Raw genomic sequence first — 24,470 nt, forward strand, 5'->3', positions numbered from 1 at the left:
GGGAAGAGGTGATGCCGCTGGGGAGGGGGAAGAGGTGATGCCGCTGGGGAGGGGGAAGAGGTGATGCCGCTGGGGAGGGGGAAGAGGTGATGCCGCTGGGGAGGGGGAAAAGGTGATTTGGAGAGGGGGTGTGTGTGTGTGTGTGTGTGTGTGTGTGTGTGTGTGTGTGTGTGTGTGTGTGTGTGTGTGTGTGTGTTATTTATTTTTTTGGACCTTTGGCCCGTCACTCCGCCTCAGGCCAATGAGAGGTGTGGGGGGCGGGCGGGCCAAGGGACCAATGAGATTGCCGCTAGGGACACCGGACATCCAGCAGGCAGGCATGCATGCATGCAGGCAGGCAAACATACAGTGCTTTCACTAATATAGTATAAGATACAGTGTTCGACAAACCTATACATTTGCACGCCCCGGGCGAGTGGATTTAACATCGTGGCGAGCTCCTATTGGCCCAGGCACCACACGTTTGATACTAGGTGGCGAGTAGATTTTTTTGTTGGGCGAGTAGATTTTTTGGTGATTTGTCGACCACTGTATATATATATATATATATATATATATATATATATATATATATATATATATATATATATATATATATATATATATATATATATATATATATATATATATATATATATATATATATATAGTATACTTGAGTGCTGAGTTGGGACGCTCTTCTTTTTCTCTTCGTTGTTATATCTACACAAAATATATATGTATATATTTTGTGTATATATATTTTTTGTGTATATATAACAACGAAAAGAAAAAGAAGAGCGTCCCAACTCAGCACTCAAGTATACTTATTATACTTATATATAATATAGCAAATGGAAATATACTGTATGCTCATTTGCATGTCTTAGGCAGGTCTGCAACCCCGTCTTTCACCATTATCACCCAACACACAGCACTTCCACTGCAGCAAGGGATTCTGGGAAATGACATGCAAATGAGCACACAGTGCCACTTTTTGCTTCAAAAACCTTTTTAAACATGGTTCCCTATAGGCTTAAGCTTGCTGCATGGTCACAGCTTTGAGCACAGCCAGGGTTAAATGGTGAAAGGCGGGGTTGCAGACCTGCCTAAGACATGCAAATGAGCATACAGTATATTTCCATTTGCTATATGCTTTGCTGTGGTGGGTTTTTGGCACTTTTTTTACTCCCCATAACTTAACTATATTTATATATATATATAAGGAGACAAGCGACAGGGTTCCTTTGGTGGTCACATATAACCCACACCTAGGAGCCCTACGCAAGATCGCCAGGAAACTACAACCCATCCTCCAGGAAGATACAAGACTGCAACAGGTCTTCCCTGAAGCACCCTTATTATCATACAGACAACCCCATAATCTCAAGAATATTATGGTGAGGAGTAAAGTATTCAGCAGTACAACTGAATGCGGGACAAAACCATGCCAGGACCCAAGATGCAAAACCTGCGCAATGCTCTACACAGCGGACACAATACAAATACCACACAAGAATCGGGAATACAAAATCAGAGGAGGGTTCACCTGTTCCTCCAGCAATGTCGTGTACCTTATCATGTGCATGAAATGCCCAGGGGGCTGCTACTACATAGGTGAGACAGGACAGGGGCTAAACAAGAGAATGAACCTGCATCGCCACAGCATCACACGCGGAACAAGAGACAGTCCTGTTGGCGAACATTTCTCTGACTCTGGCCATAAGATGAACGATCTGAGGGTTGCCATACTCAAAGGTAATCTTAAAACCCCGAAAGAGAGACGGTTGCATGAATACAAATTTATGCAACTGTTCGGGACACTTAGCAGTGGCCTAAACAGAGATCAAAATTTTATGAGTCATTACTGACACTAGCGAACTCTCTTCCCATGAGCGCTAAAGGCCATGTCTGTACATACTGTGCTATATGTATGCACACACAGCTGTCTCTCACACATACTAATACTCCTTATTTTTCCATCCATATACACCAATAGGGACCACATAGTATCCACACACACTTTTAGTTGTGCTACAAACTCTCACATTTCCACACCCACCCACACCATTTATATCCCTCTCACTCCACACACACCTTGTGTAGAGCACTGTTTATACTGTGGGCTCTCCATTCATTTTTATTCACACTGATACACATACACACTCTTTCTTCACTTGCTTTCAGTTACCCTTTGACACCTCTAGCCATAAAACACATCCACACCGGGGGAAGGACAAGCACAGATAACATTCCAAGAGACACTGTTTTTAAGTTATCCTTGCTTCATTCATTGTAACATCGCCGGAAGAAGAGATCAGTGTATCTCGAAAGCTCGCACAAATAAAAGCATTTCGTTAGCCACAGAACGGTATCATCTATTTATTTTTTGATTATTGAAGCTCGGCTAACACGGTACTGATACCTCTATATATATATATGTATATGTATATATTATATATGTATATATTATATATGTATGTATGTATATGTATGTATGTATATATATATATATATGTATATATATATATATATATATATATATATATATATATGTGTGTGTATATATATATATATATATATATATATATATATATATATATATATATGTGTGTATATATATATATACAGTGCTTGACAAATCACCCAAAAATCTACTCGCCAAACCAAAAAATCTACTCGCCACCTAGCCCCGCCCATAGCCACGCCCCAACCCCGTTTTAAAAAAAAAAAGAAATGTAATAAATTTCTAGTAAGAACAACATTCGTTTTTGACATAAGTTTATATTTATTGTAGTAAATTTATACTTTACTACAATTAGTCCTTGTTACGTGTGTGTGTGACTAGTTTCCTGCACCCATTAACCAGTGTCTGGATGCCCCCTCTTCACAATATCTAAAGCAGCAATCCTGCCTGGGATCTTACCTGATCCGCAGTCCCTAAATGTCCAGGTACCCGCATTCCCGCAATGTTATACATTGGAGGGGATGTGTTCCCTACCTGTTTTCTGGGTTAGGGGGGATTCCGATGTCTTCCGTGTGACACTTGAATCAGATCTGGAAGAAAGCAGTATAAGGTAAATAATATATCCAGATCCAGAGTCTGGGAGAGGGAGAGAGGGAGAGAGAGAGGGAGGGAGAGAGAGAGAGGGACAGAGGGAGAGGGACAGAGAGAGAGGGACAGAGGGACAGAGAGAGAGGGACAGAGAGAGAGGGACAGAGGGACAGAGAGAGAGGGACAGAGAGAGAGGGACAGAGAGACACAGAGACACAGAGACACAGAGGAACAGAGACAGAGGGACAGGGAGGGAGAGGGACAGGGAGGGAGAGGGACAGGGAGGGAGAGGGACAGGGAGGGAGAGGGACAGGGACAGGGAGGGAGAGGGACAGGGAGGGAGAGGGACAGGGAGGGAGAGAGAGGGACAGGGAGGGAGAGAGGGAGAGAGACAGAGGGAGATAGACACAGGCAGAGAGGGAGAGAGACACAGACAGAGAGGGAGAGAGACACAGACAGGGAGAGAGACACTGGCAGAGAGGGAGAAAGACACAGGCAGAGAGGGAGAGAGACACAGGCAGAGAGGGGGAGAGACGGAGAGGGGGAGAGACGGAGAGGGGGAGAGACGGAGAGGGGGAGAGACGGAGAGGGGGAGAGACGGAGAGGGGGAGAGACGGAGAGACAGAGAGGGGGAGGGAGAAGGAGAGAGACAGAGAGGGGGTGATTGATTGACGTGGAGGTGACTGACTGCGGGGTGGTATTACTGACTGTGTGACTGGGTGGTATTACGGACTGTGTGACTGGGTGGTATTACTGACTGTGTGACTGGGTGGTATTACTGACTGTGTGACTGGGTGGTATTACTGACTGTGTGACTGGGTGGTATTACTGACTGTGTGACTGCTTGGGATTACTGATTGGGTGGGATTACTGACTGGGTGACTGGGTGGGATTACTGACTGGGTGACTGGGTGGGATTACTGACTGGGTGGGATTACTGACTGGGTGGGGGGGTGAGGGGTGGGATTACTGACTCGGTGGGGGGTGGGATGGGTGACTGGGTGGGGAGTGGGATGGGTGACTGGGTGGGGAGTGGGATGGGTGACTGTGGGGGGAGTTACTGACTGGGTGGGATTGGTGACTGGGTGGGATTACTGACTGGGTGACTGGGTGGGATTAATGACTGGGTGACTGGTGGGATGGGTGACTGGTTGACTGGTGGGATGGGTGACTGTGTGACTGGTGGGATGGGTGACTGGTGGGATGGGTGACTGGGTGGAGGGGTGACAAACTGGGGGGGTACCTCTGGTGTCCTTCATATACACGTTCTCACACACACACACAGGGGGGGGACACACACAGGAGGGGGGGAACACACACAGGAGGGAGGGGAGAAACACCCCCGCAACTACAGTATCTCCCGACCCGCGTGGGCAGCAGGAGCGGGGAGGAGAAACACACGCACTACTACCTCCCGACCCGCGCGGGCAGCGGGGGAAGGAAAATCACCAGCGCCATTACCTTCCAGCCCGCGCGGGCAGCGGGAGCAGTGGGGGAAGGAAAATCACCAGCGCCATTACCTTCCAGCCCGCGCGGGCAGCGGGAGCAGTGGGGGAAGGAAAATCACCAGCGCCATTACCTTCCAGACCGCGCGGGCAGCGGGAGAGGGGGGGGGGGGGAAGGAAAATCACCAGCGCCATTACCTTCCAGACCGCGCGGGCAGCGGGAGCAGTGGGGGAAGGAAAATCACCAGCGCCATTACCTTCCAGCCCGCGCGGGCAGCGGGAGCAGTGGGGGAAGGAAAATCACCAGCGCCGTTACCTTCCAGACCGCGCGGGCAGCGGGAGCAGTGGGGGAAGGAGAAACACCAGCGCCGTTACCTTCCAGCCCGCGCGGGCAGTGGGAGAGGGGGGGGAAGGAAAATCACCAGCGCCATTACCTTTCAGCCCGCGCGGGCAGCGGGAGCAGTGGGGGAAGGAGAAACACCAGCGCCGTTACCTTCCAGCCCGCGCGGGCAGTGGGAGAGGGGGGGGAAGGAAAATCACCAGCGCCGTTACCTTCCAGCCCGCGCGGGCAGCGGGAGCAGTGGGGGAAGGAGAAACAGTGTATTTAAATTGCATTTCATTCCACCCACCTCCACATCTGTCCAAAATCCTCCATGACCGGATCAGTGCAGGAGCTGACACAATTATACAGGAGGATATTCAGTATAAAGGAGGAGGAGGAGGAGCAGACGCACGCACACACCTCTCCCCCGTGCAGAGAAGGAAGGGCAGTTTTAAGTCCTGGCAGCTCCATCCCGCGTCACAGCCAATCAGCTAGAGGAATTTTTTTATTTATTTTTTCCGAGCAGGGGATTTTTTTTTTTTTCCGAGCAGGGGATTTTTTATTTTTTTTGCAGTGCAGGGGAAATGTTACTGGCCACGAGCCAATTTCCGATCGCAGCTGGCGAGTTGGCGACCGGGTTTGTCGAGCACTGTATATATATATATATAGTGTTCGACAAACCTATACATTTGCTCGCCCCCGGCGAGTGAATTTAACCCCTGGGCGAGTAAATATTGGCCCAAGCAGCACACGTTTGGTACTAGGTGGCGAGTAGATTTTTTTGTGTGGCGAGTAGATTTTTTGGTGATTTGTCAACCACTATATATATATATATATATATATATATATAATGTCAGATAAGGCAGTTGGCACTCCAATAGGTGCTGGTAAGCCACAGGTGCACGCCCCATATAGAGAATGTAGTTATACGTTACCGTTCCAAGGATTGGTAAACAAGAGACAGCACTCAATGGATGAAACCCTGGATGTATTTTTGCTATCACTAATACACTTTGATTTTCAACATTGAGTGCTGTCTATTGTTTACCAATCCTTGGGACGGTAACGTATAACTACATTCTCTATATGGGGCGTGCACCCCATATAGATATATATATATATAGTGTGTATATATAACAACGAAAAGAAAAAGAAGAGCGTCCCAACTCAGTACTCAAGTATACTCAGAACAAATATCAAAGAAAAATATGATTTATTAAACGGCACAAATAATCAAACATAAAATACAAGAAATATTAAAACAAACAAACAGGGGGCTCCTGTTTTTCCCTGACTCCCCTGCGGATGGACCCCTTAATTGGAAGATCTTTACCCTTTGGACATTTTACTATCACAGTGTGGCATGGATGGTCTCATGGACTATGGTAACTGATGTGAACTGTTAACCATTGTTGATCCCATACTAACAGTCTCTTTTTGGTACTGTGCCTGGTTTGCCTTGATTATACCAACTGCATTTACGGTGTATGTATATAACATATGTATTTGACATCAGCATGTATTAGGCAATTTGGTGCATGTGTTATCTATGTTTGCTGTGTGGTTTTATATGAACTAGGGGTGCGCCGGCCTTGTAGGTTCAAGGGGTTATTATTAACCCCTTGTTCTACATATATTTTGTGCTTATAGGCTTTTTGCCCTTGCCTTGGGTATTAGGGGTCCATCAGTATCTTCATATCTGTCTGATACATATTCTATCACAGGAGGATGTCAGGGTTTGTTTTAATAATATTTTTTGTATTTAATGTTTTGATTATTTGTGCCGTTTAATAAATCATATTTTTCTTTGATATTTGTTCTGAGTATACTTGAGTGCTGAGTTGGGACGCTCTTCTTTTTCTTTTCGTTGTTATATTACTTCTAGTCCCTAGCACCGTTAGTGGCTATTATATTACTAATTTAAGTACTCATTATTTGCTTTGTCTGTTGCAGGCAGTTTGTCTTGTTGTAATGTATGTATACACACACACACACACACACACACACACACGTTTTAACTTTATTGCATCTGCATGTTGGAGTACTGTGATTTAAAATGGTATGTTCTCTAAAATAAGTGGTCTAAAAGCATTTACTGTATAAATGCTCTGAAGCTTTACACAGAATACAGTTGCTGTGTATTCATTTTATCTCCAAGTCTTTTACACGTCTAGTTACATACACACATCCTCCAGAGACATAAGTAGGACCCAGTCAAGCTGCACTTCCAATCATAACATCTAATTGTACACAGCTAGAAATGAAGGCAGAAGTGGCGAGAACACATTTAGTTCTCATCGCAAACTAGAGTAGGAATGATTTGATGTCGTGTGAGCGCTATGCAGAGCGACGCTCCAGTGCTTCACACACACACTTGTCCTTGGCATGGAGACAATGAGATTTCCAGTGTGTAATAGGCAGATTGCTACTGAAACCCATCCACTGCTACATTTAATTTGCCATCACTTTGTAATAAGCTTGGCAGAGAATCTCTTTATTACTTTTAAGACTCTATCCTCTGCCTGGTATATAACATCCTCTGCCTGCTATATAACATCCTCTGCCTGGTATATAACATCCTCTGCCTGGTATATAACATCATCTGCCTGGTATATAGCATCCTCTGCCTGGTATATAACATCCTCTGCCTGGTATATAACATCCTCTGCCTGCTATATAACATTCTCTGCCTGGTATATAACATCCTCTGCCTGGTATATAACATCCTCTGCCTGGTATATAACATCCGCTGCCTGGTATATAATATCCTCTACCTGCTATATAACATCCTCTGCCTGGTATATAACATCTGCTGCCTGGTATATAATATCCTCTACCTGCTATATAACATCCTCTGCCTGGTATATAACATCTGCTGCCTGGTATATAATATCCTCTACCTGCTATATAACATCCTCTGCCTGGTATATAACATCTGCTGCCTGGTATATAATATCCTCTACCTGGTATACCGTATAACGGATGCTGGATTCTTCTACCTTTTTTCTCCTATCTTCTTTTCTCATTCCTTATTTACCTTAATATTTTTTTTCCTTTCCAAATGATTTCTTCCTTTTTGTAACAGTTTTCTCTTCTACATCTTTCTTCTACGGCAGCCATTAATGGATTAGTCCCAGCAACCAGCTGAGGTAGGACAAGGACTTCCTGTTTAGACTGCCATAGAAGGGAACGTTGCCCACTCATAGTCGGTTATTCTTGTCCTACCTTAGCTGAGGGATGGGCGCCGGCAGGCTCCCTCTAGCCATTTTTTGTTTTATTTTTGCAAAGTATTCTTCTGCGGACCATTCCCATGCTGCCCTGACAGTGTGGTACCTCAAAACCGGCCACTTTCTAGCTGCCACCCGATTCCGGCAAACGAGCCGTATACAGCCCCCTTTGGGTGCCGCAAGTCGTATCCGTGTGGTCTAGCTTGAAGGCGTTCGATTCCTTCTGTGCATTCCAGGGTTGTCACCAACAGGGAGCGAGCTGGATCTGGAAGCCACGTATTTAAAAGGGTTTTTTTCCCCCTATTTTCTTCCTCTTGTTCCCCAGTGGGTAGTGGGTTTGCAGTATGTCCGTCACTTCTGCTGTTCTGGAGATCAGAAAGCTGAACAGCTTCAGCATGAGACTCAAGCTGTGAAGCCTAAAATTAGCAGTCTCAAACCGAAATACTGCGCGAACTGCGAGCTGCTTACCCCACGAAGTTTTGCACAGACAGTATTAAAATGATGGTTGACGAGGAAAAATTCTGCACATTTAAGTACTTTAATTTATTGGATGAAAACGTCACTTATGCAGTCATTCGATCAGGTACATTCTCGGGGGTCTTTAAAACGGCCCAGATCAGACTTGATCTGCATACAGACAGCTGGGTCGATTTATTCCCTGCAAACATTTCGGAGTGGGGTGAAAGCCCCCTCGTCAGAAGAGGAGGAGGTCCAAGAGGACGTAGGATCCTTTAATACAGACACTATAGACATGCTCATTAAGACTGAGGACAACATTGAATATTGAAGTCACCAGAGAGGAGCTAGGTGTCCTGGACCAGGCCTTTTTGGGCCCGAGAAAGTCGATTAGAACATGCCATTTCTACAGTTCTATTACGGACATCATGAGGTCGCCAAGATAGCGAGGAACACGATGATTCCCTTAGAGTACTGGTGGGCAAGAGGTGAACCACGGTCGCATGCACTCCCAGCGACTTCCCCTGCTGTCCCCATCCTCCTCCCCGGTCCCTTCCTACCTTCTAACTTTGAAACCTGTCTCGTGATTGCACTGGAGCGGGGCTGCCGGAGAGTGGCCTGGGGAACGACAAGGAGAGTGAAACGTGAGGTGGGTGGGGGGGTGGGGCAGAGTGAGTTAGAGGGGGACACCTGTCTTAGGGGTTAGATCCTCTTTTAAAGATCCCATGTATTGCAAAATAGATGGTGTCTTACGCAAACAATACTCCTCTATTGGAGCAACACAGAAACCGGCAACAACGATAGCCTGTATTTCAAGGACCATCAGACTCTGGATAAATAATCTGGAAGCTAGAATTGAAGCTGGAACATGTAGGTAGAAACTGTTGAAATTCTTTAAGAATATAAAAGATTCAATGGATTTCTTGTAACGCTACAATGGATATTATTCGTCTTGCAGCAAGATCTTTAACAAATGCAGTCGCTGTAAGGAAAGCGCTATGGCTCAAACCTTTGACATGCCTCATCGAAAAATAGGCTGGTGTCTTTACCTTACGGGGGTGCTTATTTCTTCGGAGAACCAGTAGATAATATGATCTACAAGATCTAAAAGGTCATTCTCCTGGGTTCAACAGATTATAGACCACTGGTATTCCTTGGAGTTCCTAAAGTCATCGTTTCAGAGAATCATGTCTTCTCTCAAGCAGCCAAGAAGTACATCTAGTCTGAAAACAGATGCTTCAAGATCTGATGGTCAGTGCTGCAATTTGGCCAGTTTCGACTTCTCAGAGAGCCAAAGGGCTGTACTCGCTCCTGTTTCTAGTGCCAAAAACGTCCAGAGGATTCAAAGCAATTCTAAACTTAAAAGTGATCTTTCTCAATATTCGTCACTTCCAGATGAAATCTTTAAAAAGACAGTCATAGACAAAAAAAAAAGCTGTGTGTGCTGTGCACGCGCATAGTAAGTGAAACTTCTTTGACTTTTGTCACAGAAATTGACTTATAACGCGCGTGCTCGGCACACATGTGTCAGTCGGTGTATGTGTCAGTCAGTGAGTATGTATGTGTGTCGGTCAGAGAGTATGTGTGTTTGTTTGTGTGTGTGTGTCGGTCAGTGTGTGCATGTGTGTCGGTCAGTCTGTGCATGTGTGTCGGTCAGTGTGTGCATGTGTGTCAGTCAGTGTGTGCATGTGTGTCAGTCAGTGTGTGCATGTGTGTCAGTCAGTGTGTGCATGTGTGTCAGTCAGTGTGTGCATGTGTGTCAGTCAGTGTGTGCATGTGTGTCAGTCAGTGTGTGCATGTGTGTCAGTCTGTGTCAGTCAGTGTGTGAGTGAGTGTGTGTGTGTGTGTGTGTCAGTCAATGTGTGTGTGTATGTGTGTGTCAGTCAATGTGTGTGTGTGTCAGTCAATGTGTGTTTGTGTGTGTCATTGTATGTCTCTCTCTCTCTCTCTCTCTGTGTCGGTCAGTGAGTGTATGTGTGTCAGTCAGTGTGCGTGTGTATGTGTGTCAGTCAGTGTGCGTGTGTATGTGTGTCAGTCAGTGTGCGTGTGTATGTGTCAGTCAGTGTGCGTGTGTATGTGTGTCAGTCAGTGTGCGTGTGTATGTGTCAGTCAGTGTGCGTGTGTATGTGTGTCAGTCAGTGTGCGTGTGTACGTGTGTCAGTCAGTGTGCGTGTGTGTGTGTGTCAATGTGTGTGTGTATCAGTCAGTGTGTGTGTGTGTCAGTCAGTGTGTGTGTGTGTCAGTCAGTGTGTGTGTGTGTGTGTGTGTGTCAGTCAGTGTGTGTGTGTCAGTCAGTGTGTGTGTGTCAGTCAGTGTGTGTCAGTCAGTGTGTATGTGTGTGTGTGTGTGTCAGTCAGTGTGTGTGTGTGTGTCAGTCAGTGTGTGTGTGTCAGTCAGTGTGTGTGTGTCAGTCAGTGTGTGTCAGTCAGTGTGTATGTGTGTGTGTGTGTGTCAGTCAGTGTGTGTATGTGTGTCAGTGTATCTGTGTCTCTCTTTCTGTGTCCTGCCCCCTCCCTCCTGACTCCCCCCACCCCAGGCAGAGCTGCGGACCAGCGGCGGCTCTGTCTGAGACTCTCCTCTCCCCCCCCAAAAACGCAGGCAGAGCTGCGGACCCGCGGCGGCTCTGTCTGAGTCTCTCCTCCCCCGCACCCCCACCCCCAGGGAGACGCGGCCGCACCGGGCCCGGCGTATGTGAGGGGCAGATACCCTGATTGAGAGCCCCCCCTCGGCAGTGCTGCATTGGAAGCGGCGCACTCAAACCCCCGCTTCCCGGAGCAGTGAGAGGCGAGCACCCCCCCCGTGCTGTGCTGTCCTCGTTCAATCGCGTGGATCGGGGAGGGATGGGGACAGCTGCATCTCCACTCTCGGCGCCGCTTCCACTTCAGCCTCCGACGCTGCTACGAGGGGTGGGCGACTCTGCGCATGCGCTGCCTCGCATCAACGGATGCAGATAGCTTCCTGGCCTGTGGACCCGGCGGTCAAATCTGCGCATGCGCCTCAACCTCCCATGTCTGTGTGGACGTGTGGGGGGAATGGCGGCTCTCCTCCTCCTCCGGCCCCGGCGGTGCTCAGGAAGCGGGACACATGGAAGGGGAAGCGTAGTTAGGGAGGAGAGAGGCTGAACAGCCGGAGGACTTGCGGGGCTTCCGCCATCTAACTACACCCACACCCGCAGCACCGGAAGCTCTGCGCCAGCCATATTTGTACACCCATGGCAGCGGGTGTGTGGGGGCCGTTAGGAGCGGCGCCGGCGGCTATCGCCACCGCCGCCGCATGTCACAGCAGGCATGTGGGGGGGAGGGATGGGGTAGCCGTGACGTCACTTCCGTTTCACATTTGTCCCCCATCTCTCCCGTTTTACCCCATCAGAATAGGTGCCACTAAAGAAGTTTCACTTCAAAACACTTGTATGTAATATAAAGAGCTTACAGAAGGTCCCTACAAATTGCACTCAAAGTACATATGGTAAATATAGTCGGGTGATTCAGTAATCACGGAATCATAATATTCCTAGAATGAGGAGTATTAATATATACTTCATATGTACCACTAACAACGAATTTGTCATATGGAAAATGCTATACAGTACCTCCCACTTTCTACGTTGAAAAATAATAACGTTTTATTATCAAGACATTGACGCAAGTGATTATTTATTTAAAGTGATAGTTAAAAATCCACATTAGTGTGGCCGCTAGCTACTACCACCTAGTAAGGTAAGTATTATGTCTAAATAGATTACTGAATCACCCGACTATATTTACCATCATTATCTTACATACAAGTGTTTTTGGTCTATATTGTTATATCCCTCTACACCTTAGTTTTTCTTTACTCACTCCAGAGCGGCTTTGGGTTTGATCGGGTAGTCAACTTTAGTGATATATAAAAGACAGTCATACCTTGATGGAAATAAGAGCGGTTTGGCCCTCTATAGATTTTAAGAATGCCTATCTCCATATTCCAATAAAAGTCACACAAGCACGTTCCTGAGATTTTGCCTGGACGGTCAGCACTACCTGTTTATGGCTCTTCCCTTTGGACGGGCCACAGCACCCAGAACCTTCACAAAGGTGACCTGTTGGAGGACTGGAGTTGCCCACCCCATGGTTAGATGTTCAATCAGCGGATGTGAGATTCAGAAGGACGGTGCTTCAAAGCAGTTGTTATAACAACTAAGAGAAGTACTCCCTCCCAAAAATCCTAAAAATTACTCTGGGACATCCCATTAATGAAAAAACTATAATAAAGCGCAACAAATAATATGATATAATCAAGCTGCAGCCTAAACACCCGCGGTTTTCCCCAAAACCGCAAATTAAGATAACCTAAACAAAACAGTGTTCGTGGCGCAAAGTGATAAAACTGTTAATATGTGCAAATGATCCCAGTGTTGATAAGCACTGAAAAACACATAATACTGTAACTCCAACAGAGGATTCTCCAGGTCAGCAGACTCTTTGTAGACCCTCATATGAAGAAAAGAACACAAATGCAGAGAGTATAGTGCATTATCATTTACTTAAGATGACCCCAGATGAAGTCCAGTGGGACGAAACCGGTTGGGCTTTTTTGATGCTTTGAGGCCACCGTACCCAATCTCCTGGGAAGCCCTGATTGGAAGGAGACTGCTGAGACGACCGTGACGCGGCGGAGTGCCCCCACTGCGGGTGAGAGACGCTGGCGGAGGCAATCGCGGTCTGTTCCTGACTGAGAAGTGGAGCGGTCGCATTGGGAGCTGTCATCTAAGGAGAAGGGTTGAAGTGCGCCCAAAGTCACTTCTTGTTTACTTACCAGCGGGGAGAGTGTGTGTGTGTTACCAGCGGGGAGAGTGTGAGTGTGTGACCATTCCCCTCTGTGTTATCTGTCATCTTAAGTAAATGATAATGCACTATACTCTCGTTTTGTTTAGGACATCCCATTAATGGCTGCCATAGAGGACGAAAAGAAAATAGGAAATCTTTACCTTTCCGATATATTTTGGTTTCTTCAAGCCCTCTATGGGAGGCGGTACTTCCCTCCCTTGTTTCCTTAATATGTTTGTGCTTCCTTTTGAAAGGCTTTGACAGAGATAGCTGACATGGGATAGGTAACATCCCCTTGCATTCTTGTCCTGCCTAAGTTGGTTGCTGGGATTAACCCATTAATGGCTGCCATAGAGGACTTGGAGAAACCGAGATGTCGGAAAGGATACTGTGATGGCAGGTGGTAACCAGGCTATACCATAAAGGTTAAGCCCTCTGGTTACGCCTGACACCGTGGGGTCCCTGGTAGCTCCATAAGCCAGGGACCAGGGATAATCCATGTGGAAAATAAAGTGGCCCCTGCTTTTTTCTGTTTTCACGTTCCCTTAGCCCTAGAACTGTGAGATTTCTTGTGTGTGTGTCAGTTTTAGGTGTGGTATTTGGGTGGAAATGCAATCATTTTGTTTGCAGGAGTTCGGGGGCCAAAGTTACCGGTAGTCATTTAATTCTCCCCGGCGAGCAGGCATGATTTGCCGGATGTTGAGAGGTGTCGGGGTGCTAAGTGGCTGGGGCAGGGCGGAGTACTGGGTCCGGAGAACAGAGACCCCCTGCAGGGAGGACCCTCTGGTCTGCCAGACTTAGTGGAGCCTGCCCAGTAGGTGGCAATGGGTTGACCATGGGAAACGGCAGAATGTCAGCGCGTTTCCCATTGGTCGATTCATATGTCCCGCCCACGGGGCATCTCGAGCCGGCTTGAGAGCCCCCTCCTCTGACATCAGCCCAGAGACGAGCCCCTGTTTCTATTGGCTGGCGGGGAGGAATTCCCATGCTCCGATTGGTCGCTCCTCCTTCCTCCATGCTGAACATAGCTCAGCGGAGGGTATGTAAGGAGAAGCCCCAGTCAGAGAACAAGACGATCTTGTGGCTTGAGTCGATGAAGCTAGGGCGGGCTGTTCAAAGTTGCTCTGTCCCAAATAGCAGAGCAGCCGGCTTAGTTTTGAAGCTAGGACAGTCTGCCCTGCAGAGACTAAGTCAGACGCGAGGACCAAGTTCTCACCTGAGAATGTAGCGGTTGCGGTCAGGAGTTCCTGCCGAAAACAGTTCCAGGAGTATCAGGACTAGGTCCCGGTCAGGAGTTTCTGCGGAATCTCGGTCCAGGAGGTCCGGAACAAGGTTCCAATCAGGGTAAGCCCTCGCAAGCGGGCGCCCAGCACCTAGGAAAGGCTAGATCTCACGCCCCAGACCCCAGTAAGTGTGTATATTTCTGTATTTTGTGTTTTGTATTTCCGAGGTTTTATCCAAATAAACCCCACTTTATTTCACTCCCTTGTTCTGCCTATTGACTGATCCCAGAAATATAAATGTGTTAAGTGACCTGGCCTACGTGGCAGGCTTTTTTCCTGTTTTTTCATTCCTCTACCCTTTTGTCGATTCTTTACTGTATTTTATTTCTTTTCATTCTTTGTTCTTTTTTTTCCTTCTATATCTGCTATATTCTTTTGCTTTTTCTGCCTTATTTCATTCTTTTTTTCTATTTCCACCTGCTTTATTTACTTCCAGCTTTATTTTTGTCTGTAATATTCTTTTGCTTTTGTATGGTTTGTTTCTGCCTTTTCTTTCCTTCTTTCTACTTATTCATTCTGCTTTAAAAAAAAAAAAATGATTTTTTTAATTGAGATTTATATATTTTCCAAATAAAACAAATCATAAAACAATCCAAATAATAATAAGAACCGTGATAACAAATCCAAAACATCAAATAATATAATCTCAGGTCACATAATAATATCAGTATCATAAAACCATCACAATAATGTCAATATCGACGTCCTTCCTAATATACCCTTTGGTGCATTCCTCTTGTATCCTTAGAAAGAAAGGTAGGTATGGCGGTTCACAGCCGTCCGTAGGGTAAGGATAAAGCGCAAACAATAAATAAAATTAACTTTTAATGTGCACTAGACATTACAAAATGCCACAAGAACACTCTGACGCGTTTCGTCCTGTAACTAGGACTTTGTCAAAGACACATCGACGTGTCAAGTCTGTGAGTACCGCACCCTCAGGGGCTTACGGGTTGTGCTTAGGACGCCAGGATTAGTGAGGGTAGTGGCGGAGCTTTGTATATTCACGGGGTTCTCTGCTTGGACCCTTGCTCCTTACCACATAGTGGCCCCCTTCCTGAGGTTTGATACCATTTTGCACACTGGGAGCCCCCTTTATATGCCAATCACTAAGTGGATTTTGTTCTGTGGCAGGACTGATATACTTATTTCTTATTGTTCCAGTGCAATTGCTTGTCATTTTGTAGCACCGGTTTTGGAGTTTTCTCCACCCCACATATGCTCTTGTATCCTTATCAGTCAAACAATGCAAGCCGGCAATTTTTATTGCTTTATGTTAAACCTTAAGTCTGTTAAACATTATCTTTTTCAGTTCCATTTTTCTTGTTCTCAGTTTTCTAAGTGCTACCCAGGGTGTGACGTCAAATACTTTCGTTATCCAATTTATTTGATCTAATGGGACGGATTCCATATATTCCCCACTTTTTAAAAACATTTTTTGATCCCTTTTTGAAGTCAATATTTGTGTGTGTGTTTGTGTGTGTGTGTGTGTTGTGTGTGTGTGGTGTGTGTGGGTTGTGTGTGTGTGTCTGTCCTATCGAAATAAATGATAGTGGATAGAGCTCTAGTTTTCCTTCTTTGCTGCTTTCCTAAAGACGGGCGTGGAGGAATTGATCTGCCTTTCTGTGAAATACGTTTTCTTGCTCTTCATTCCCTGCCATCACTGTCTGCATTACCGTTTTGGACCCGTCTTAATGTATTTCAGCTTTCGGCACTAAACTGAGCTACCTGATACAAATACAGTGTAGGAACCATGTATTTTTTGACAGAATGGGGGTTCCCTTTGAGCTGAATTGGACTGCCCTAAGTCCAGGGCCCCCACAGTTACTGAGATTATTTTAGCTTTGTATGTGTCGGGGAAACGAAAGAAAAAGAAAGATGGCCGTCTCGGTTGTCTGGTAGGTAACGGCAATGCCATGCTCTGATGACATTGCAGCTTCCTATTGGCCGATGGTTGCGAGGTTTGGATTGTAGCCATGTGGGTGTCCTAAAAGGGACCAGAAACACAAGCACATAAAAAAGGAAAATATTGTAGGAACTGGGGGTCCCCCCAGAGATAACGATATTGTGATTTAGCTACAAAAGAACCCAGATACTGTTTATATTAAATAAATAAGTTTGAGGGGTAAACAAAATTGGGATGTAAGTGGACCCTCCACTACTTCCACTCACGTCACTCGTCACTGGGGGCTGGTTGCGACCACATGATCACTACTCACAAGCGATCATGTGGTCACGATCCCACAATGCCGCTGGTCACTAAGTGTTAACTACGAGCTGGTTAATGAGTAACTACTAGTCAATAAACACTTGGCACTCCGTGTTACCAGGTTATTATGTACTTAGATTTGGGATTGTGAATGTTCCATGTGTCTATGAGGTGGGAGCTGTCTGTCTCTTATTGAACACCTTGGTAATGTATGTGCTGCGGTGTTTAAGGTATGAGAATAAGATTGCAAACTCTTTGGGATACAAGGAAATGGGGCCTGCTTTGTTCTTATTAGTGAAATGCTGAGGCATAAGCGGGTTAATAACAGTGCCACTTGGAGGATACATTACATGGAACCCTGTCGGGAAAGAAGAAGAATGCTCTTATTACTTTGCATGTATGTCATGAGGGCTGAAACGCCAAGGGCTTTTATGATGCACAGGAGGAGTGGCCAACTCCAGTCCTCATGGGCCACCAACCGTGCTGAAGCAGGGATATCCTTCCAACCTGACTTGTTGGTGGCCCTTGAAGAATGGTGTTGGCCGCCCTTGATGTAAAGGCTATTGCTTGTTTTCTGGGGAGCGATAGAGCAGTGAAGGTGATCGGAAGAGAAGAGGCGTCCGCTTCTGTTTGTCCGTGTAAATATAAAACTCTTCTTCTTATTTTTTTTTTAGCATCTGTTTTTTATTCAACGTTAAAGATGCAATCCCTGGTAAAGGACTAAAAAATAGTTAAGAATTTCATTATCTTCCTTAAACAAATAGAACAGTGCTCAAAGCAAAAAATGTTTGCTCTAGTTTCTTTGGAAACGAAGCACAATGTGATGAATGGGGACGTGATTGTCAATCAGTTTAGAAACACTGATGGAAACTGATCAGCCATTGTGAATTTTTACAGAGCCGCTTTATAACTCCTCGCTGCGTTCCGATCTTCCATGCGCAGCATCAAGGGGGCACCATGTTTAAAATCCCCAATATAAGTCAGGCTTTCATTATTGCAGCATATGTGTAGTCTGCTGTTTTGTGGGAAATTATGCATTTTAATCAACATTAAATAGATATCAATTTTTTTTTATGTTGGTTTATTATAAGGTTTCATTACCTACAAAAGAAAGCCGTTTTCTCCATCGTAATGAATGCAGCTGGTAATAACATGTATAACTAACTGTCAACCACTTCTCCTTTTAACTTGTAGTCTGCCAGAAACCATGTCACATTACACCGATGAACCTAGATTTACCATAGAGCAGATAGACCTGCTCCAGCGCTTGCGACGAACAGGGATGACCAAGCATGAAATCCTCCACGCGCTGGACACATTGGACCGCCTCGACCAAGAACACAGCGACAAGTTTGGGAGGAGGTCCAGCTACGGCGCCAGCTCCTACAGCAACAGTACCAACAACGTCCCGGCATCTTCCTCCACCGCCACCGCTTCCACACAGACCCATCATTGTGGGATGTCCCCGTCGCCCAGCAACAGCTGTGACACCTCTCCACAACCTTGCACTACCAATCAGAATGGGAGAGAGAGCAATGAGAGGCTTCCAACATCCAATGGGAAGATGTCACCGACTCGCTACCATGCAAATAGCATCGGCCCCAGATCATATAGCTTTGAGGCATCGGAGGAAGATCTTGATGTAGACGACAAAGTTGAGGAACTAATGAGGTCAGTACAGTGTGTGTGTTTGTGTTTGTGTTTGTGTGTGTGTGTGTGTCGTACAGTCAGGTGAAGCTAATTTAAGTGTTATCCAATATAGTAGTTGTCATGCACGCATTTATTAGCCATTTTATAATAAAGTAAGGAACAAATTATTTTGAATAAATGATGGCGTATGTTGGTATAGGTTCCTGCATATTTACTTCCTGTACCTGAGAGTAGAAGTGTACTGAAGTGATGTCACTTTATAAACCATTGGTAAGACCTCATCTGGAACAGGGGGGCGCAAACTGGGGTGGGGCCCGCCAGATTTTCCAGCGGGGGGGGGGGGTGCAGTGGTTACAGGTGTTAAGTTAAATGCCGGGTGATCTCACGAGACCTCTGCCACCTCCCTTACCTTGTCTTGGGCGTCGCAACACGCCGTCAAATGCCGTCGTGGGGTGACGTGACCCTGCGGCGTCATTTGACGCTGGAGACAAGGTAAGGAAGGGGGCGCGAGCAGGGGGGGGAAGTTTGTGCACCCCTGATCTAGAGCCCTATGTTCAGATCTGGAGACCATAAGTAAAGGAGAGGTGGCGCAAAGAAGGGCTACGAAAATGGTGCACGGTCTACATCAGGGGTGCTTAACTCCAGTCCTTAAATCCCCCAACAGGTCAGGTTTTCAGGATATCCCAGCTTCAGCTCCGGTGGCTCAGTCTTTGACCGAGCCTCTCATTGAGCCACCTGTGCTGAAGCTGGGATATCCTGAAAGCCCGACCTGTTGGGGAGGGGACTTGAGGCCCGGAGTTCAGCACCCCTGATGTACATCATAAACCTAATCAGGAAAGACTGTAGCACCTCAATATGTACAGGGGAAATGGGAGGGTGTAACACTTCACGGGTAGGGTGATAGTTTCGTGGAGTGTCTGCCAGACACGGTGGTAGAGACTAAAACACCAAGGGTATTCAAACCGGCCGTGGGATAGATGCCGAGCTTTACCAACTATGGAAATAATCCAATGTTTAAAGAGGATGGGGGCTTTACCGCAGATTTGGGGAATGGACAGTTTAGGCGGGCAAAGTGTTTCTGCCGTCAAATTATAGACTGCTTTGTTTCTAAGGAACCAAAATCGGTGGCGTTTTGCCTTTTTCTTTTCATGCACAGAGACGCCACCAGGAGTGCCAAGTGTTTGTTTTAATTCAATTTGTAAGTGTAAAGATTAGAGTTTAAAAATATGGAGATTCATGTGAAATGCAGGTCCCCCCATAACTTGAAATTGGTATATATATTAACCCAGGGGGGCTCAACTCTGGTCCTCAGGCCATACTCCCTCCCCCCCAACAGGTCAGGTTTTCAGGATATCCCAGCTTCAGCTCAGGTGGCTCAGTCGAAGTCTGATTGAGCCACCTGTGCTGTAGCTGGGACTGATTGAGTCACCGGTGCTGAAGCAGGGATATCCTGAAAACCTGACTTGTTATTGGGGGGACTTGAGGTCTGGAGTTGAGCACCCCTGTAATAAAGTATAAACTGCGTTGAAATGTCAACGCACAGACCTGGAAGTGTGTGGCTGAGCGCGTGCTGGATCTCCCAGAGGGGAAGACGAATGACATACACCCCATTCAGGGTCCTGTTACTTAAGAAGCGACGTGGGACGGCCTGTCTAGTTTGTTAAGTATATCACTGCCGTTACATGACTTCCGGTCTCAGGCAGTGTAAGAGGGGTGGGCATGTTCTGTATAACATTATGAATATTTACCAGGAGAAGCTCAGAATTTTGACAGTCGGAATTTAAATGGTTCGTGTCAATTAGAGAGCGAGAACCGATAGAGAGATGGGGTTATTAGTAATAGTTAGTTAGCTAGTCAAGTAAGTGTCAGTGATCGAGATATATACGTTTCGTATTAGTAGTTAGTTGCAGGTGCATTAGTCATAAATGTGTGTTTTATATATATAGTATATATTTTTGTATTTTCTTCTGCAGTTCCTTATTTTGCTCTGTAGCGAGGGGCAGTTGTCTCAGCCACATACTCTTTGCCCCTGTCACATTAGGATGTGCATTTTGTATCCCTGAGGGCCGGGGAAAGTCTTTTATTTAGAAAAGTGGACGTGCTCGACACAAGTGACGAGAAATCGAGATGCTGCATTTTAACGCTGCATTTTAAACCTTAAAATATAGACGTTTCGAAAAGAGAGAGAAAGAGTAGTCTCCTTTTACAAGATCACACCACAATATTCTGTCGTTCAAGTGCAAGTTTAAAGCACCTCCCCTTCCCTAACAGAAAATATCTGCCTCTTGTTCTATGCCTTGTTGCAGGATTGTACATCTCCGACCTTCCCGGCCTTGCTGCTAATTGAGTTTTGCCGTTCCCAGTCAGCTGCTTGACTTCTGACATCACTCTGACTGCAGAGATCGTGTTGGGGTTGTCTGCTAGGTGTGGGCTCGGTGCATATATTAGCTATTAATCACGCTGCAAATGTGAAGTACTAATCTCTTTCCTTGTATTGCCATTATCCCGGGGTTCTCAACTCCAGTCCTCAATACCCCCCCCCCCCCCCCAACAGGTCCGGTTTTAAGGATGTCCCTGCTTCGGAACAGGTGGCTGAATTATTGACTGAGCCAACTGTGCTGAAGTAGGGGTATCCTGAAAACCAGATCTGTGGGTGGCCCATGAGAACTGGAGTTGGCCATTCTTCATTAGTTACTCGCAAAATCTACTTTATTTCTAGGGAGAAAGGTGTGGAAATCTCCTACAGTGGGGAGAAAGTCCCCTGATGGTTATTACAACAGCACAAGGGCAGCAAGCATTAAATGTCCAGGAGTGGCCAACTCCAGTCCTCAACGGCCACCAACAGGTCAGGTTTTAGGATATTCCTGCTTCAGCACAGGTTGCTCAATCAGTGGCTCAGTTGTTGACTGGGCTAAAGCAGAGAGATCCTTAAAACCTGATCTGTTCGTGGCCCTTGAGGACTGGAGTTGGCGGCCCCTTCGTCAGTGACTCGCAAAATGTACTTTATTTCTATGGAGAAAGATGTGCAAACGTGTCATTTTAATGATGGTGTTCATGGAAGTTTTGCATATCAACTAAACCCTGTATGCCGTTCTGCACAGCTGTTATAGCACTAGATGGGGCTTCAGAGTTTGCACAGAATTGCTATTTTTATAGATCAGAATAAACTCTCGGAAATCTTTAAAGCTGCAATCCTGCCCATTTTGCCCATTTTTGTTTTGACAGAATTGGATCCTGGTGTAACCCAACATATACAGTAGGCTATCTGTGTTTTAATGTGCCCCTTTCGATCCATTAGCGTTCTCGTTAACACCATTTTAGCTGTAAGATGCGTGCAACCGACACCACCAATATCTTCATAACAACGCCTTCCAGAAAGCAAACACGGGACACACGGTTGATTTAACCTTCATTTTTACTCCCATCCTTGTATGAGTCGGGTTCTGGTCCCACTGTATGCTCTGACATTTACAGGATGGTCCTGTTCAGTTTATGGAGTACAGCAGGCCTGCACAACTCCATTCCTTGAGGGCCGCAAACAGGCCAGGTTTTCAGGATATCCCTACTTAAGCACGGCTGGCTCAATTAGTGGCTCAGTCATACTGAGTCACTAATTAAGCCAGCTGTGCTTAAGTAGGGATATCCTGAAAACCTGGCCTGTTTGCGGCCCTCGAGGACTGGAGTTGTGCAGGCCTGGAGTACAGTGACGTTTTGCATGTGCAGATTTTTGGCGCAGCATAGAGCAGTGATTTCCAACTGGTGGTTGAATCCAGGGGTCCCGCAGCCAGGGGGGGGGGGCGTAGGGGAAGCTGGGACAGCTGTCCCAACTACGGCGGCACCTCACACAGCAGCAGCAACTCTGCGGTCACTGCAATCCTTCCTCTCCCTCCTCCGGTCAGCGCCAGAAGTCGGTGTAACTTCCGGCCGACCGGAGGAGGGAACTGCGAACCGGCGCGGCGGTGCAGGCCTCCTGGCCCCAAGTTAAGAGTGTGTGTGTGTGTTATGGGAGAGGGGGGGGGTGGGGTGGAAGAGAGGGGATAGTGTAAGGGGAGGAAGAGAGGAGAGAAAGGGGGGAAGGAAAAGAGTACGTGAGGAGATGTGGGGAGAGTGTAAGGGGGAAGAGAGAGAGGGGAGAGAGTGCGGGGGGGGGGGGAGCAGAAAGTTGTATTTCCCCAGAATTTCACAATATTCTAGAGTTCCTTAACCCAAAAAAGGTTGAAAACCACTGGCATAGCGCTCCAATTCTTTTCCTTCTGGGGGCAGGGCGGATGTCCCCAGTAAAAAGGTTTCTTGTTTTATCACAGCTCTAGGAAGCAATAATCCTACAATTTACTTCCCACTTTCGCTGCGGTAATTGAATGTTGTTGAAGTATGTATTCTAGCTGCTAGTTTAAGTAGACTGTTGTATGCTGGGCCGTGTGCAAACAGTAACGATAAAGATTTTATTTCTACTAATACGTCTTTAGCTCTGGCGTAGAACTAGATGAGGCCACATCAAATATTTTCATTGACTCTTAAAATTCTCCCATTTTATGAATTTTCTCAAAACTGCTGTATATGAAGCCAATTATTGCTGCGCCTTTCTATCTTGGTTAGGCTACGAAGGTCTAATGCAGGGTGGACAACTCCAGTCCTCAAGGGCTACCGACAGGTCAGCTTTTCAGGATATCTCTGCTTCAGCACAGGTGGCTCAATCGGTGGCTCAGTCGAAGACCGTTGAGGCTACCCCTGGTCTAATTAAACCAGTAATGGGACATCACGCCGCAATAACTGAATGTGAAAGTGTAGCGCACAATTCACTGGTCAGCTATGTTAACATTACGTCTGCAAACTGTGGCCCACCATAACCCTGAAAACACTCATTCAAATGACGTATCTGTAATATGAAAACAGCCCCGTGGTCGCTTGGAATGTATTCATCATAATCGTACACGGTGGTCTCGTTTTTTACAGTAGAATACAGTGCATTTCATACGGGTATAAAATATTTGGTACATAGTGATAAGTAACATTGATTAAAAAGCGAGTGATACAGATACGGTCTCTAAGTTCTCCCCACTTACCACTTGGATTGTAAGCTCTTCGGGGCAGGCACTCCTTTTCCTAATGTTCTGTCTGAAGCACTTCTTCCCATTGTGTTATAATATTATGTCACGTGTATTGTAAAGCGCTATGTACCTGGATGGCGCTACATAAATTAAGATTTACATACATACAAAGTGTGTGAGATGGGAATTATTCTGAATTTGCAGTATATAAAGTGGTTGGTGTTTTAAAGGAGCAGCTCCCACTGTTCAATTAAAAAATATATATATATCTATCTTCTCCTCCCCCTCCTTTTTTTTTAACTGGATTGGGAGTGGGGGGGTGTATGAAGCTGAACCACATAAGTTTTTAGCACCGGGGCACCCCTTGACTCCTCAGATAAATACCTGCAAAGCTAGTGCCTGTAGCGGACCTTCCAGGGGCCCCAAGACTCAGACCAAGCCGCACACCGTCATCTGCCACGACTTCCTATTGGCCTGGGGTGGCCAACTCCAGCCCTCAAGGGCCACCAACAAGTCAAGTTTTCAGGATATCCCTGCTTCAGCACAGGTGGCTCAAAGATTGAGCCACCTGTGCTGAAGCAGGGATATCCTGAAAAACCTGTCGTGTGGTCCTTGTGGGCTAGACCCCTGTGCTAGTGGATTCAATTAGCGCAGGTACTGGTGGCACCTCGCCCGGTATGTATCTGGGGAGTCAGGGGAGTCTTCCCCATTGCTGAAATTAACATGGTTCAGCTCCGGTGACCCCCTGTTTGCAAACCCATAGAAAAAAAGGGGGAGGGAGGGGCGACGACTGCTCCTTTCTGTGTGTAAAGAACACATTAGTTGGTAGGAATCTGGACGTGTTCACGGGCTGGCGCTAGGAGAATAGACGTTTGTTAAACAAAGACGGTCCGTTTCTCACTTTAACCACTGTAATTGGTTTTGAAATGTCTCATTTCTTTTTTTCTTTCTTTAATTGGAAAACAAATTACAATTCTGTTTTGGCCTTTTA

The 24,470-nt window shown here is 46.2% G+C and overlaps 1 protein-coding gene across 8 annotated transcripts in view; it reads left to right on the top strand.

Moving 5' to 3' along the window:
• The window catches only part of HMBOX1 (homeobox containing 1), a 164,987-nt gene that overhangs the window by 68,823 nt on the left and 71,694 nt on the right, over window positions 1-24,470 (top strand). For all 8 annotated transcript variants that reach the window (XM_075598675.1, XM_075598676.1, XM_075598677.1 and 5 more), the window contains exon 3: window positions 17,976-18,452. In XM_075598675.1, coding sequence (XP_075454790.1) covers window positions 17,989-18,452 — 464 coding nt within the window. In that variant the 5' untranslated portion in view covers window positions 17,976-17,988. The remainder of the gene's footprint in view (window positions 1-17,975; window positions 18,453-24,470) is intronic.

Source organism: Ascaphus truei, chromosome 4, assembly GCF_040206685.1.
Source record: "Ascaphus truei isolate aAscTru1 chromosome 4, aAscTru1.hap1, whole genome shotgun sequence".
In the NCBI taxonomy this organism is placed as follows: Eukaryota; Metazoa; Chordata; class Amphibia; order Anura; family Ascaphidae; genus Ascaphus; species Ascaphus truei.